This window comes from Filicampus tigris, chromosome 2 (genome assembly GCF_054856515.1).
Source record: "Filicampus tigris isolate MCC_2025a chromosome 2, RoL_Ftig_1.0, whole genome shotgun sequence".
Classification (NCBI taxonomy): domain Eukaryota; kingdom Metazoa; phylum Chordata; class Actinopteri; order Syngnathiformes; family Syngnathidae; genus Filicampus; species Filicampus tigris.
In genome coordinates, this window is record NC_141218.1 from 28,287,526 (window position 1) to 28,302,165 (window position 14,640).

General features: G+C 40.5%; 1 protein-coding gene across 4 annotated transcripts in view; it reads left to right on the forward strand.

Moving 5' to 3' along the window:
• fam13b (family with sequence similarity 13 member B) overlaps positions 1 to 14,640 on the forward strand; it is a 71,784-nt gene that overhangs the window by 9,743 nt on the left and 47,401 nt on the right. For all 4 annotated transcript variants that reach the window (XM_086023231.1, XM_086023230.1, XM_086023233.1 and 1 more), the window contains 4 exons: positions 2,177 to 2,325; positions 3,341 to 3,551; positions 8,921 to 9,133; positions 11,606 to 11,783. In XM_086023231.1, coding sequence (XP_085879357.1) covers positions 3,386 to 3,551; positions 8,921 to 9,133; positions 11,606 to 11,783 — 557 coding nt within the window. In that variant the 5' untranslated portion in view covers positions 2,177 to 2,325; positions 3,341 to 3,385. The remainder of the gene's footprint in view (positions 1 to 2,176; positions 2,326 to 3,340; positions 3,552 to 8,920; positions 9,134 to 11,605; positions 11,784 to 14,640) is intronic.

Here is a 14,640-nt window from a genome sequence, read left to right on the forward strand (position 1 = left end):
AAATCGCTGACCTGCTGTGACTTTATGGTCATGGCTCCTTGAGACATTTATCTGGTACTTCTCTGCTCAGAAAATAGATGAATGAATGGATACTTGTAGACATCCCCAGCAATTGTTGTGTTCAAAGTGAAACCCGTCTTAGGGTGCCGAATTTTGGATTTCACGTGAATGACCAAACTGAACTGCTTCAAACCAAAACGGCAGATTTCCTGTCTTCATGTGGGCATGGCTTCTTGAGACTTTTTTCTGTCTACTGTATAGGCTCTCCTTCCAAATTTCATGTTGCTAAATGAAAGTGACTTCGGGGGCGGAATTTTTGATTTAGCATTAATGTTCAAAGTGAACCTAAAATTGGCGCTTCCGATACCGATTATTAGTAGTCAAGGGGGCCGATAACCGATATTTGGAGCCGATATAAATTTTCAGTCAAAAGGAAAATATTTGCATCAAAATCGTAAGAAAAATGTACTCTTAACTTTGTTGCAATGTCTTTAAGTATGTTTATTGAACAATGTTTCAGGTTTGCATAATGTTGATATTTTTTTTCTTTTATACATCTCTGTTATAAAATTTGAACAAAAAGTTCAGGGAGCACCCAGGGTTGTCAGCATGTCTTAAAAAGTTAAACGAAAACTTAAACAACAGCTCCATGTAGTTTTCTACAGTAAATGAAGTCCTCCAAAATTTCAAAATGACAGAAATGTTCAACTTTCACATATCTTTGTTTTGATTTCTACAGTTTTAAATAGATTTATTATCAACCAGTTGAGTTTTAAAAAAAGGCAGATTTTATTCGTCAAAAAGCCAAATATCGGTGCCGATAATCGGCCTGGCCTGGCCGATAATCGGTCTATCCTTAGTCAGAAGCATCTACAATGAAATCAAAGCAAAGCCCATGAGGATAAAATTTGCTGCAAAATGACAACATAACAATCTGTCAGTCACAATTCACAATACGGTGATAATATACTCAGAATGGTTGATGCAAACAGTGAAGTTGATTCTTTGAGAGGCTCTCCTTACTCCAGAACGGGATGCTTGTATAATACACACACTGATAACAGTGTTTTCATTAAAAAAACAAAAACAACAACAACAGAGGTTGTCAGTTACAGTGGCTGCCCTCTGGCTTCAGTCGCAAAGGGCCAATTGTCCATTCATAAGTCCGTGGGCTTCTCGAGGCTTCTCGAGGCTTTGTGCATTTACTCATGATGGACATGCCGACCAAAGTTCATTTTCCCAAGTAAAACTGGCTTCTGCCCTTTCTTGGTTTGTATGTGATGCTCTTTCCCCACCCTTTCTCACTTTTCTCCCTTTTATAGCACTGACTTCCTCCTAATGTTGCCTTTGGACAAATTCTCTCATCGTGTTGAAGGTAAACCACAGTAACGCGGGATTAAAGACTCGCTGACACAAAGAAACACTGTTGGCTCCATTCTGGACCGTTCCATTACGTAGCAAATCCCCCCTTCGTCTGACGCTACATTTTAGGGTCACTTTTCACCTCTGCAATGTTCTTTCATCACTTGAGAATCTGTTGCTGGACTTGGACATAGTTTCCTATTTGAACTTGGCAAAGTGCAGGGGCAACGATGTACCAACGGTCTATGACCAACACATTTCAAGGGAGTCGTCAGTAGCGTCCATTTGGTCTCTAAATGTCATCCACTGACATTTTTTCAGCTTTTGAGTTTAATTTGTGGGGCTGTTTTGGTTCCAATAATGGGATTTGCACCAGCTTTTGAAGTGGTTCAGACTTGAATTCAATTGATTTTTTTGGGCAAGAATGAATGCTTCATGAACACATTTATGAACAAAACGACTAGCAATAATCCACAGTCCAAAAAATATCACAACATGGGTAATGAATGTCATGCAGTTGTTATGATTGTGTCCCTGGCCTGTTTTCCATGATTTCTGACACCTTGAACAATAGAAATAAACATGGACGAGAATAAGGTCCAAATAGCCCAGTATGTGTACGCCTTTAACGATGTCTCTCGTTTGTTATTTTTACAAATATGTTTTCCTTATGCAACACAGCATATTTTTGCCAGTGCAGATATCATGTCCAGATCGTAACCGGTTTTCATATGTCTCCACCCTCTGCTTTTATCTCCTTTCATTTTCTTGTTCCATCTGCCACTCTCCTCGCTCCCCCTTTTTTTTTTTTTAGCTCGAAAAAGGAATCCTGCAAGAAGGATTAGCGGTCCGTCAATGAGGAACTACCGGCTCATCTTTTGTCACAACCTGAAGCAGCCATAGATGGTTCAGTGCTTCGCTGTCTAGGGAGGAGCACATAGGACAAACTTTCACTGCTACACGGTGAGTGTACTGCGCACACACACACACGCACACACACAACATAAATGCAAACAGTGAGATGACATAATTTTATTTTAACTGAATTAATCATAATGGCCAAAATGATGAATACAACCTGCTCTCCACCTGTCATGTTTGCACTGTATTTAGTGCCCTCAGCCACAAAGTGCAAAGGAATGTGTCTGACGCAAACAAGGAGACCAGGAAATAGATGCAAATAAAACACTGCTGAGAATCAAAATCGGACAGTAGTAAAATTACTAAGCGCAAGAAAACAAGTACAATAAAGAAACCAGCTGTTCGAAAAAGCTGTTTTCTTCGAAATGTGTGAGTCTTATGTCTAAGTTGTGTATCACTCACTAAGCTGTTTTGTTCTACAAGCATGAGTCCGTCAAACTTGTGCATCAGACACTATAGCAGAAGCTTTTATTTCTTCTGTCTTGGTGAGTTTTGGTGTGACAGTTGGTTAGCAGACACTATAGAGGGAGCCGCTTTTTTTGAGAAGCAAAGGTCTTGGTGACAAAAAGTTGTGCATCAGTCAGTGCCAAGCATTACTTTTGCAAAAGATGTTTTTTTTTTTTCTCCTGCTCAAAGCCAAAACTACCTATAGCTGATTTGACAGCCATGGAATAACACTACTACTGATTGGCCAGCAGACTTGCCTGACTTGAACCTCATTGAAAATGTCTGGGGTATTGTCAAAAGGGAACAGAAACTCCCAAATGCATACGATCTGAAAGCCAATATCAAAGCAACATGGGCTACAATAACAGCTGAACTGTGTGAAAGGCTGATCGCCTCCATGCTCTATTCACATTTGGTACCCACTTGGCAAACAGAAATGGATTAATTGCCCATTGTGGTGACTGATACTCTGCCATTAGGACTCACCCATATAGAAAAAACACAACTTTTGATTTACTGTCTACTGTGCTGACCGATGTTGCACATTTTATTACATTCTTGTTTTTTTTGTTGTTGTTGTCGTTTTTGTTTGTTTTTGTCCTCTCCAAAGACGTGAGGTCTTGGTGTGGTTGTGGTGAGGAGGAGGAGGGGGACCATGAGGAAGAGCACATCTCCGTTGCCAGGCAACGAGGGCGGGGGCCCAGCCGGCACCGCCCGCGTGTTTGGCGTGCCCCTGGAGGAGGTGACGCGCACGCACACGCTCGGCGGTCTCGAGGTTCCGGCGCTTGTCAAGGACATTGTGGAGTACATCGAGGAGCATGGTGAGTTGTGCGCACACGGTCACGCACACACACCCCCACACACACACCGAGGTATGTCTGCCTGTGCACTGTGCTCTTCCGTACGCTGCAACAGAACGGAAATTGTGTTTAGAGCAACAGGGAGGCACGAACGATGTGAAAACACTCAATTGGATATGTATTCTTTTTTTCTGAATCATTTGCCAAGCTATCGGATAGGGACTCAGTATCGGCAGATTCTTAAGACCAAAAACTCCGACTCCGGTGCCAAAGAAAGTGTGATCGGGGCATTTTATTTTGTTTTGTGTAAGAAAATGTTTCGATATTGTTCGATATTAATGTCTAGCAAACGAGTTCCGTTCCTAAACTGGCGATGTAACCTGAATTTGGGCGTATGTCGGATTTCACTGTTAAAAGTCGAAATTTACGTCAAAATACTTTGTATGAAAAAACGAAAATACCGGGTGTTCCAGAAGTCTTGGGCACATTTTGACATCGAATATTTCGTAAACTATTAAGGATATAAAAACGCATCTGGTAAATTCAAAAAGCTTGTAATCTCAATTTTTACATGAAATGTCCAAAGATATTCAATGTGAGCAACATTGGCCACACGACACACATCAAGACGATAGTCAAATTCTTGGCAAACGCGTCCCAGCATTGCATTGTCAATGGTTGCGACAGCTTCTGTTATTCGTGCCTTCAGCTCATCCACGTCTCTTGGAAAAGGGGGCACATAGACCAATCCTTTCGCAAATCCCCACAAAAAGAAATCGCATGGTGTGAGATCCGGAGATTTGGGTGGCCAGGACATGAGATCGTGATCATTCTGCCCAGACCGTCCAATCCATCGGCCTGGCAGTGTTGTGTTCAGAAACTGTCTAACCCTGAGGCTCCATGGCATAAACGTTTTACACAACATCCCAACTTTACTGAAATTGGGTTTGTAGTTTGCAGTATTGTAGTTACGGGTATCATACTGAGGGCAGTATTGTATTTAGCTTATCTTACGTTGTTAAATGTGCGGGTCCATATAGTAGAACATGCTCCCAGTGTGATGCTTTGTGGTAGTACGGATTTTTATTTATTTATTTTTTTCTAATTATCTATGTTTTGCTTTGAATGTTTTAAAGCACTTTGAGTTGCATTTTTATGTATGAAAAGTGCTATATAAATAAAATGTGATTGATTGATTGATTGATAAGCACGCATCCGTTATGAATTTACCATGCCATCTCACTATGGACTTCCTCTCTGGTGGCTCCTTTCCGAATTTTCTGCGAAATGCACGTTGAACAACGGTCCATGATTCAGTTTTTGCAAATTCAAGCACACAAAACACCTTTTCTGGTTGAGTGAACGCCATTAGCGGGTCTCAAAAGAAATAAAAAAATCAATAGCCTTACAAAAAATGTAATTAGCTTTAAAATGGCACAACTTTTATCTTACTACCATTCATAGTAAAGGAGATATGGGGACTTCAAATGTGCCCAAGACTTTTGGAACACCCTGTACATTTAAATAAAAACAAAATGGAGGAGGAGGAGGCACGGGCGTCATAAAATCGAAATGTCGCAGGTCGCGTACGTCGCAATACAATTAAATGCATCGTCTAGTCATCTAGGTCCCTTTGTTGTAGCAGGCACGATATCCATTGGTCTTTTTTTTCTCTCACAAAAAATGCACAGCAGAGTATTGTACCGCACAAAAACACACAGTAATAACATTTGCTCTCCACATAACCTGCAAACATTGAACATGTGAGCTGAGGGCCTAATGTATTGTTCATCCTTGTACTTCTATTGACAGTTGGCAAACCTAACAGATCTCAAACTCCTAAATCAAGACACTTGGTAGTTGTAAATGGTGCAGATTCAGATAAACGCACACATTGAGGTAATTCTTTTCACCTTTGGGCCTTGCCTTTATAGTAGTCATGACATCGTTACTGCTGGTCTTGGCCTGTAATCTTGTGCAAAAGGGTCCCAGCGTTTCGGAGACCTGATGGTGTCTGTGATTGAAACATTCTGGCGGATTTCCCTTTCTTGTGATAATAAAGTAAATATAACAGCAAATTATGACTATTATCCCACCGGGGCTTCACCTGATGACCTTATGAGGTTGCGTAACAAGTCTTTAAAGCCCCGCTAGCCTTTTGGTAGTGCGTGAAATGGGCCGCTGCTGCGAGACAGGAACAGCAGCATGTGAAAAGGCTTTAATCTCTTATTTAGTGTGTGCGTGTCTTCGAGGTATTAGCATCATCTTAGTATCAAAAGGATTTTTTAAAATGAGACCGAGATGGAAGGAAATGTTTAAAAAAAAATTCCATGACTGCACACACTACACCTTACTCTGCATTATGTAACACACATCATGCAAGGTAAAGAGCACATTACATATATATAGCCTCAAACAATGAAGGCAAGAACATGGCTGATTGACAATAATCCACAGTCCCATAAAAGGGCCACGCCGCACACAGGCGCAACGGAGATGCGTCACAACAAAATTTTGATTTAGATGCTATACCTGCAAAGTGGACCTCCATACTGATACTGAAATGATACTAATGCTAAAACTTCAGTCCCCTCAAAAGTAATGGCGCTGCAAGGTCAATTCCCATGTTTTTGCTGTAGACTGAAGAGATTTGGGTTTCAAATCAAAAGCTGAATATCAGAGAAAAGTTCAGAAGGCCGTCTTTTATTTCATGGTAATGAATTAATTATGGTATTGCATGATTAATCTCCATCCATCCAGCCATCCATTATCTATACCGCTTATCCTCACAAGGGTCGCGGGGAGTGCTGGAGCCTATCCCAGCAGTCTTCGGGACACCCTGAATTGGTTGCCAGCCAATCACAGGGCACACAGAGACAAACAAACATCCGCACTCACAATCATACCTAGGGGCAATTTAGAGTGTCCAATTAACCTACCAAGCATGTTTTTGGAATGAGGGAGGAAACCGGAGTACCCGAAGAAAACCCACGCAGGCACGGGGAGAACATGCAAACTCTACACAGGAAGGCCAGGGGCAGATTCGAACCCATGACCTGTGAACTGTGAGGCGGACATGCTAAACAGTCGACCACCCCTGATTAATCTCACATTCATGAAACAATAATTAATCACATTAAGATAGAGCACCCCCAAATTTTTGACTTGGCTTTAAGAACAAAAGCTTGGGCCATGTCACACATGTCACTCCTTTTATCAGCCACTTGTGTGGAAGTCCAGTGGACTACCCTACCACCCCCCCCCCCCAAACATTTTTTCTAACGGTAATGATTATAATGCTTAAAAAAATATGTTGAATGCTACCTGTTTCAGATGAATATACTGTATGCCCATTAAAAATGATCACATCTAGATTTACAATGCAAATTACATTAAAGAGCTATGTGTACCACTAAGCATTAATGTGTGTTTCATGGCAAAAGATAGACCTGTAGTTACCTTAATGTGTGCAAAAGTCAAATTTCAGTGGCGTATCATCACTAACCTTTATCTGAAGGTAATTGTGCATCCAGCTTTTGCTGCAGGAATGTGTGAGGTCCACAGATTAAGATGAGAAAATGGCCAACAGTAGTTAGTGTTACTTAAAAATATTGCATATATCAATGTTATAAATATACAATAACATATCTATAAGTTCAGTTTTGGCTAAAGTCGAATTTCAAACGTCACACACAGCCCAGCAAACGAGTTTGCAACATTGAATCACATCTTACTGCTTGACAGCAAACTATGGTATGTCTTGCTAAGTAACTAGCCATAGCAAACATAGTACATTTACTATGAACTAGCATTGTACATCACTGGGTAGGCCTATTACATGAAGAAATAAATTAAACTTATGTTATATCATTTGGCTGAAGTTGAATTAAGTCTCACACCCTCAACACCCCTGGATAATAAGCTTTTAGATGACCTCAATATGCTTTTTCATGGTTGACGGCGAGTTTTTGAAAGCCATTCGGAAAGAAAAATTGGAAGGTCTTAGACTGGCCAAGTCAATCACCGGACCTTAACCCAAAGGAGCATGCGTTTCACTTCCTGAAGAGGAAACTGAAGGGAGAAACCACCAAAACTGAAAGAGGCTACAGTAGAGGCCTAGAAAGAAATTTCAAGAGAAAAATGCAACAGTCTGGTGAAGGCAATGGGTCGCAGCATTGTAAGGCTTTTGCCTCCAATTTTTAAATGTTATTCACTTTAAGTTAATTTAATAACGTCCGTTCCAATACTGTTGTTCACTTGAAAAGTGTGTGGCTTCAAACAAAAGGTACTCTGTCCAGAATTGTTTAACACATCTAGATGTAAATACCATGAAATAAATGCCAGATTTCTGAACCTTTGTTTCATATTCATCTTTTGATCTGAAACGCAAATGTCTTCAACAAAGGCATTGACCTTGCCATTGGAGGGGACTGTATAAGTAAATCATAGTGGAATAACAGCTTCACAGATAAACAGCTTCAATTATTTTTTTATTTGTATTCAGAAAATAAGGATACTAATACTTTGGATAAAATTAAGGGTTTTGGCTATCTTGCTCTTATCCTCTCACCGCACTTAGTTGTGCTGCTGAGGAGGCTTCCCCAACTCTCTTTGGATAGTAACATGGTAGATAGACAGTAATAGTTGCTAAAAAGTGGCAATCTCTAATCGTGCAGAAGATATTTTGCAAAACCAGGACAGCATTTTCTTTTTAACAGAACAATTCTTTGTTTTGTGTCTAAATTAGTTCTAGATCAAGTTAAATGAGGAAGGAGCACTGTAAATATTCCCAAATGTTCATGTCCAAAGTGTTATGTTTTTGGAAATTTATCTAGTGGAAAAAAAATCTATACCTGGTTGATTATAAAGAGAGCTTGATGTCCTGGCAGGAATGATAAATTCAATCTGGGTGTTTAAAGTTGGGCTTTTCTCTAAGGACCAATAAATTATGAGTGCACAATGGATATGATGTGTTAAAAAGTTAATGTAAACAAACTCATTTATACTGTGCAGTATATATGAGACTCACTCAGGAACACAGTTGCTGTAATGCGATTGTTCCTTGCAAATTATAGATGATAATCATCATCTTGCACAATAGAAGGAATAGAAATATTCTGCAATTGTTGGTTCAACATTTTGTAAAGACGTGGGTAAAACACACGTCACCGACGCCTTAGAATTACAGTAATTGTCAGACGGAACTCGTCCAAGCATGAAAATGTGAATTTGATTCTAATAGAATGTAATTACTGCTGCTATTATTAGCATTCTGCTTTGTCATCTTGTCCTCTGTTAACTCCTGACAGCTTCCCCAAGCCTAAAGACATGAACTTAATGATTTTGCCCCCCTAATAGTTTTCACGTGTCTTCCTGTTTTGTGTTGTCAGGTCATCTGGATTTGGAGGGTCTCTTTCTAGTCAACGGCAACGCTGAGCGCGTGGGCTGGCTGCGGCGTCGCTATGACAGCGGCGAGGAGGTGGCGCTGGACAAGGAGGCAGACCTGGCGTCGGCCGTCAGTCTGCTGCGCCTCTTCTTGCAGGAGCTTCCCGAGCCCGTCATCCCGGCGCCCATCCAGGGACCCATTCTGCAGCTTCACCAAGGTGGGCCTGGGACACCTAGATTGATTTGTAGCAAAGTTACTTCCGGTAACTGGCACTTTTAACAGTAGAAATGAACAGAACAGCTGTAAATACTCCACACAAGAAAATCCATAGCACACACGGATCCAGTTTAGGCAAGGGCCAATATCAGATTCTGACAGTTGAATAACCTTGAACAAAAATATCAGGATAGGACGGTATTGCAATTATAGCTCTAAAATGTATCATTTTGAAGTGTTTGGATAAATATTTTTTTCCATTAAACTCCATTTTATTTTTAAAAACATACAACGTTTGGTACATCGCTGTCACAAACTAAGCGTTTTAGAATCGATTTTCTGATCAATTACTCGAATTGATGCCCACTGCACGCGCACACACACACTGTCCAGTTGCCTTTTTTCTCGGTAAAATGTTTGTTTACAAATAACACTTAAGTCCAACTTGCGTACGGTTTCTGATCAGTTTTTATTATTAGTGCGAGCTTACGTACGGGCACTATTGACTGTTGCACGCAGGAGAGGATGGTGGAGGGATCTTTATTGTTAGTGTATTTTTTATTCTCGTGTAATTTCTTAGAATATCACCCGAATGGTTCGCTTTTATTTATTTTTTCTAAAAAATGTACCGTTTACTTCTGTTATTTTGTAATGAAAATATACCGAACCGAAGTTTCCAAAAAACGAACCTAACCGAAATGTGGTTTAGCGTTACACCCCTAATATACAGTATGTAAGACTTTATTGCTCACAGTGCATGTCAGATAAAGTGAGAATCATGCGGTCGAAGGAACTGTCCAAGGTGATCAGAGACAGAATTGTGGCAAGGCATAGAACTGGCCATGGTTACAAAATAATTTCTGCAGCACTCAAGGTTCCTAAGAGCACAGTGGCCTCCATAATCCTCAAATGGAAGAAGCTTGGGAAGATCACAACTCTAGACCTGGCTGTCCAGCCAAACTGATCAATCGTGGGGAGAAGAAACTTGGTGAAAGAGGTAAAGATTTCAAAGATCACTGTGACTAAGCTGCAGAGATTCAGTAGGGAGATGGGAGAAAGTTCCACAAAGTCACTGCGGCCCTCCACCAGTTCGGGGCTTTATGGCAGAGTGGCCCGAGGGAAGCCTCTCCTCAGTGCAAGACACATAAAAGCCCACATAGTTTGCCAAAAAAACACATGAAGGACTCCCAGACTATGAGAAACTAGCTTCTCTGGTCTAATGAGACCAAGATTGAACTTTTTGGTGTTAATTCTAAGCCTATGTGTGGAGAAACCCAGGCACTGCTCATCATCTGCCCAATACAATCCCTACAGAGAAACATGGTGGTGGGAGCATCGTGTTGTGGGGCTGGTTGCAATTGAAGGAAAGATGAATGCGGCCAAGTACAGAGATATCCTGGAGGAAAACCTCTTCCAGAGTGCTCAAAACCTCAGACTGGGCCGAAGGTTCACCTCAACAGGGTAATGACGTGAAGCACACAGCTAAAATAACAAAGGAGTGGCATCGGAACAAATTGGTTGTCCACCACCGTTCACCATCCAACCTGACAGGACTGGAGAATATCCCCAAATCCAGGTGTGAAAAACTTGTTGCTCAAAAGGGGGGTTCTACTCAATAAAATGCATCACTTTCTCACTTTCTCTGACATGCACTGTGAGCTGTAAGGTCTTATGTAGACCTTTCCTAATCAAGTCCAATCAGTTAATTCAGTGCTTCTCAAATAGTGGGGCAGGATCAGAAGAAATGGACAGAATGTGAGTTAAAATATGAAGGTCGCTCCAAAGGATCCGAATATTTATGACCATAAGATATCAGTTTTTCTTTTTTAATACTATATTTTCAAAAATTTCTACATTTCATTTTTTTTTCTGGGGTGCTGAGTGTACATTGTTGAGAAATGAACTTTTTGGATTTTGGCAAATGGCTGCAATGACACAGAAAGTGAAAATTTCACAGAGTCTGAATACTTATCGCACCCACTGTATGTCACACGTCACAGTCACCTTTGAAGTACGCTAATTACCGGATATAAAATCCAAAAAGATGTGGATTAGTTGTAATGGCCTGATAATCACCTGTGGTGTTGTTAGCGTTCTGCTTTGTCACCCTGGCCTCTTTGAACTCTTATCATCTCACATAATCTGCTCTAATCCCCTTGACGGCCACGGGGGACCTTTTACACTCATTTCAAATTCTCCCTTTTTTGGTCTATTTTTTTTGGGCATCCCTTTTTCAACTCATGTCACCTTTTACAGGATTATTTTATCTTGGTCTGAATGTGTTTTCTTGGAATATGTGTTCAAAGCATAGAAATACAATGGAGTTCTATTATTAAATCTCTTAAGAGTAATTGCTGCCACTTCCTGTTAAGCAATGGTACAAATTAGAATGTGCGGAGTCACTCACAGTCAGTGTTTCTTCGCCTCATCTTCCTTCTGTGTGACACACATTCATATCGATCTATCTTTGCAGAATACAGCAGCGAGGACGAGCTGTGCCGCAACCTGAAGTTCCTACTGCAGCAGCTTCCACAGCTCAACTACGGCCTGCTACGCTTCCTGTGCCGGTTCCTGGCCAGCGTGGCGGCGTTGCAGCGTGAGAGCTGGAACGTCAGGACACTCGCCGCCGTCTTTGGGCCTGACATCTTCCAGTAAGCCTACAGACCACACGCACCTGCTGATTAAGTAGTATATTTCATTATGTGTAATATTTAATTTACATACAATGGCTAAAAATAATCCAGAGTCCAAAAGAGTGGACCAATCTGAAAATGATTGAACCTCGGGCTCCTGCTGTAAAATGCGTAGCAACAATAGCACGGTAGCTCGCCCCCAGTCGCGCTCAGCTCCTCGTCCCGGCCGGCAAGCGTGGGCAGCGCCAGTGGCGACTCTGGGCGGGGCGGGCCCTTTCACAGATCTCCACAGCTGCAGCGGCCGCTGGGACACCACGGTGGCAGCAGTCGCCCTTCGCGGGGTCGGCAACCCGGCCCGGCCCGGCCCGGCCGGCTCATTCGGCCGACGCGGCCTCGATGCGGCTCATGACCCAAAGTCAGAATTGGCTAAATACGTCTAATTGCAATATTGAACCAACAAGTTCAACACACAAATGCAGATATCTAGCTAATATTTAGCTTATATCATGCGTAGCAGCAGCTACTGTACATACAGATACACAGGTACCATATGATTACATAAATGGCTTAGATGAGATAGACTTTCCTTGCTTGCCCTTAAAATGCAGCGTTGTTTGTCATATATATTTATACTTTCTAAAGCAAGACAAGGTTAGCCAATCAATTGGTGTTCAGTAGCATGCTTTCGGTAACAGCTGCATTATTGTATTGTCTTGAACTTCTCAAAAATAAAGCTCTTGTGAAAAATAATACAAAAACATTTATTGAAATAATTATAAATATAGAATTTAAACTAATAAACTGTCCTGAATGTTTGGGCTAAAATAGCCCCTACTGTAAATACACAAAACATTTGCATTTTCAACTTTGAATTCAATATGTATTACATTTCAAGTTTTCTTGCTTATAGACTAGTCGGCCAGTCGCAAATCAAATTTGAGACTAGTCGGCGGGCAAATTAGTCGAAATTCCCATCCCTACCCACGACCCTCGTGAAGATAAGCGGTTTGGCTGATGGATGAAATTGACAGCAAAATTGCCAAGACAACAACCCGTGCCGCCATGCTCGCTGACGTTGGAGCATACGTCGATGACGGCACACGTAGTGTCCCAATTCTGCAATTTTTCTACATTTGTAACCTGCGCCCTCGAACGCTTTGTGTACTTCGACTGCGTGTGCACTTCAGCGAAGACCGTAGGGTTCAATTGCCTGTATTGGGATTGGGTCTAAATCGTGCATGCGCAGAAGGTCAGCTTTGTTTGATCGCTAACTACGGCAACGACACTACGACCAAATGCCTATATAATGCCTGCGCAATCAGTGGTGCAGTTTCAAAATGTTACGCACTAATTCTTATGAAGTGCCCTCCCGTCTAATATATTATTTTTATATATTAAATGAGAAATTGATGTTTGAATAAAGACAAAATATGTAAAGGTAGAGAAACACATTTTAGGATGTTAAATTATATATATATATATATATATATATATATCCCTAATCAGAGGTTTAATGTGGAGCTATTATTATTATTATTATTAGTAGTAGTAGTAGTAGTAGTAGTAGTAGTAGTCAGAGGAGTACAGTGACATTAAATTTGGGACAGTGAAACAAAATAGGAAATAGGTAATGAACAACATGAACTTTTTAGAAGACCTCTTTTTGTTGTTTTTGTTGTTGTAGTGCACAGTGTATGTTGCTTGTGTGCTGAGTTTGTAATTCTCGTGTTTTATGGAAAATATGATTAGATGCTGGTTTTGAATAAGAGATTTTTAAAAAATATCCTAATGTTTTGACCACATTAACTGTGTTTTTTGTAATGAAGATATAGAGACCTTAGAACGCGTATTTTTTTGATTGTCCATACACAAAAATGTTGATTGTTTACTCGGTTTGGCATTTTTCATGTTTTATTAAAAAGTGTTTTGTTTAATTTTGCTAGATATTTATTTAAAACTATACAATGAATGGAAATACTAGCCTACTGTGGTTAGTTGCACGGAAAATACAAGTTTAAAAAACTCATTTCTACTTGAGCAAGACGATATGAAAGTAGTGCATATGTCATTAATATATACGTTATTGGGGTTTTGAATGCGTACCACAGATTGTGCAGAGGATCACTACGTGTGTTTTCCTAGTGTAGTTGCCGTAGTTAGCGAGCGAAGATGACCGACCTGCGCATGCGCGACTTACATCTTGCATAGATAGTGTATTGACTATTAATTCACTTTTCTACACAAGTACATTTCTAGTGACTTGAATGCCCTTTTCATGTCTGTGAAAGCCAAACATGAAAAATAAAATAAAATATATCTAGTATAATATCTGCACCATTTTTATTATCTAGTAAACGATACCAAAATGAATTCAAATCATTAACGAGTTACACTTATTTCATAGTTTTGGCTCAAAACGATATGGCTTCATTCCTTCAGGATTAACGTTAGATGCATTCCTTTCGGCGCAGCTGTGTATTTGTGGAGCCTAGTCCATCGTTTCCACACGCAACACTTATCTAGTGATGTCTTCAATAGGCATGTTGGCCAGCTACGTATATGATTTTTTAAATTGTATTTAAAGGTATAAACTGTACATGAAAATGTATTACATCAAATTAATTATAGAAAAAAGATTAACTTGTTGCTGATATAAATGGAGAACATGCGTAAAGTACTTGCTTTTGATGCTGGTTTTTGGCCTTGACGCTTACCTGCAGAGAGATCTCCAGATTCTCTGAATCTTTTGTTGATATTCTGGACCGTAGATGATGAAATGCCTAAATTCCTTACAATTTGTATCATTGACAAACATTGTTCTTAAACTGTTGGACTATTTGCTCACATAGTTGTTCACAAAGTGGTGAACCTTGCC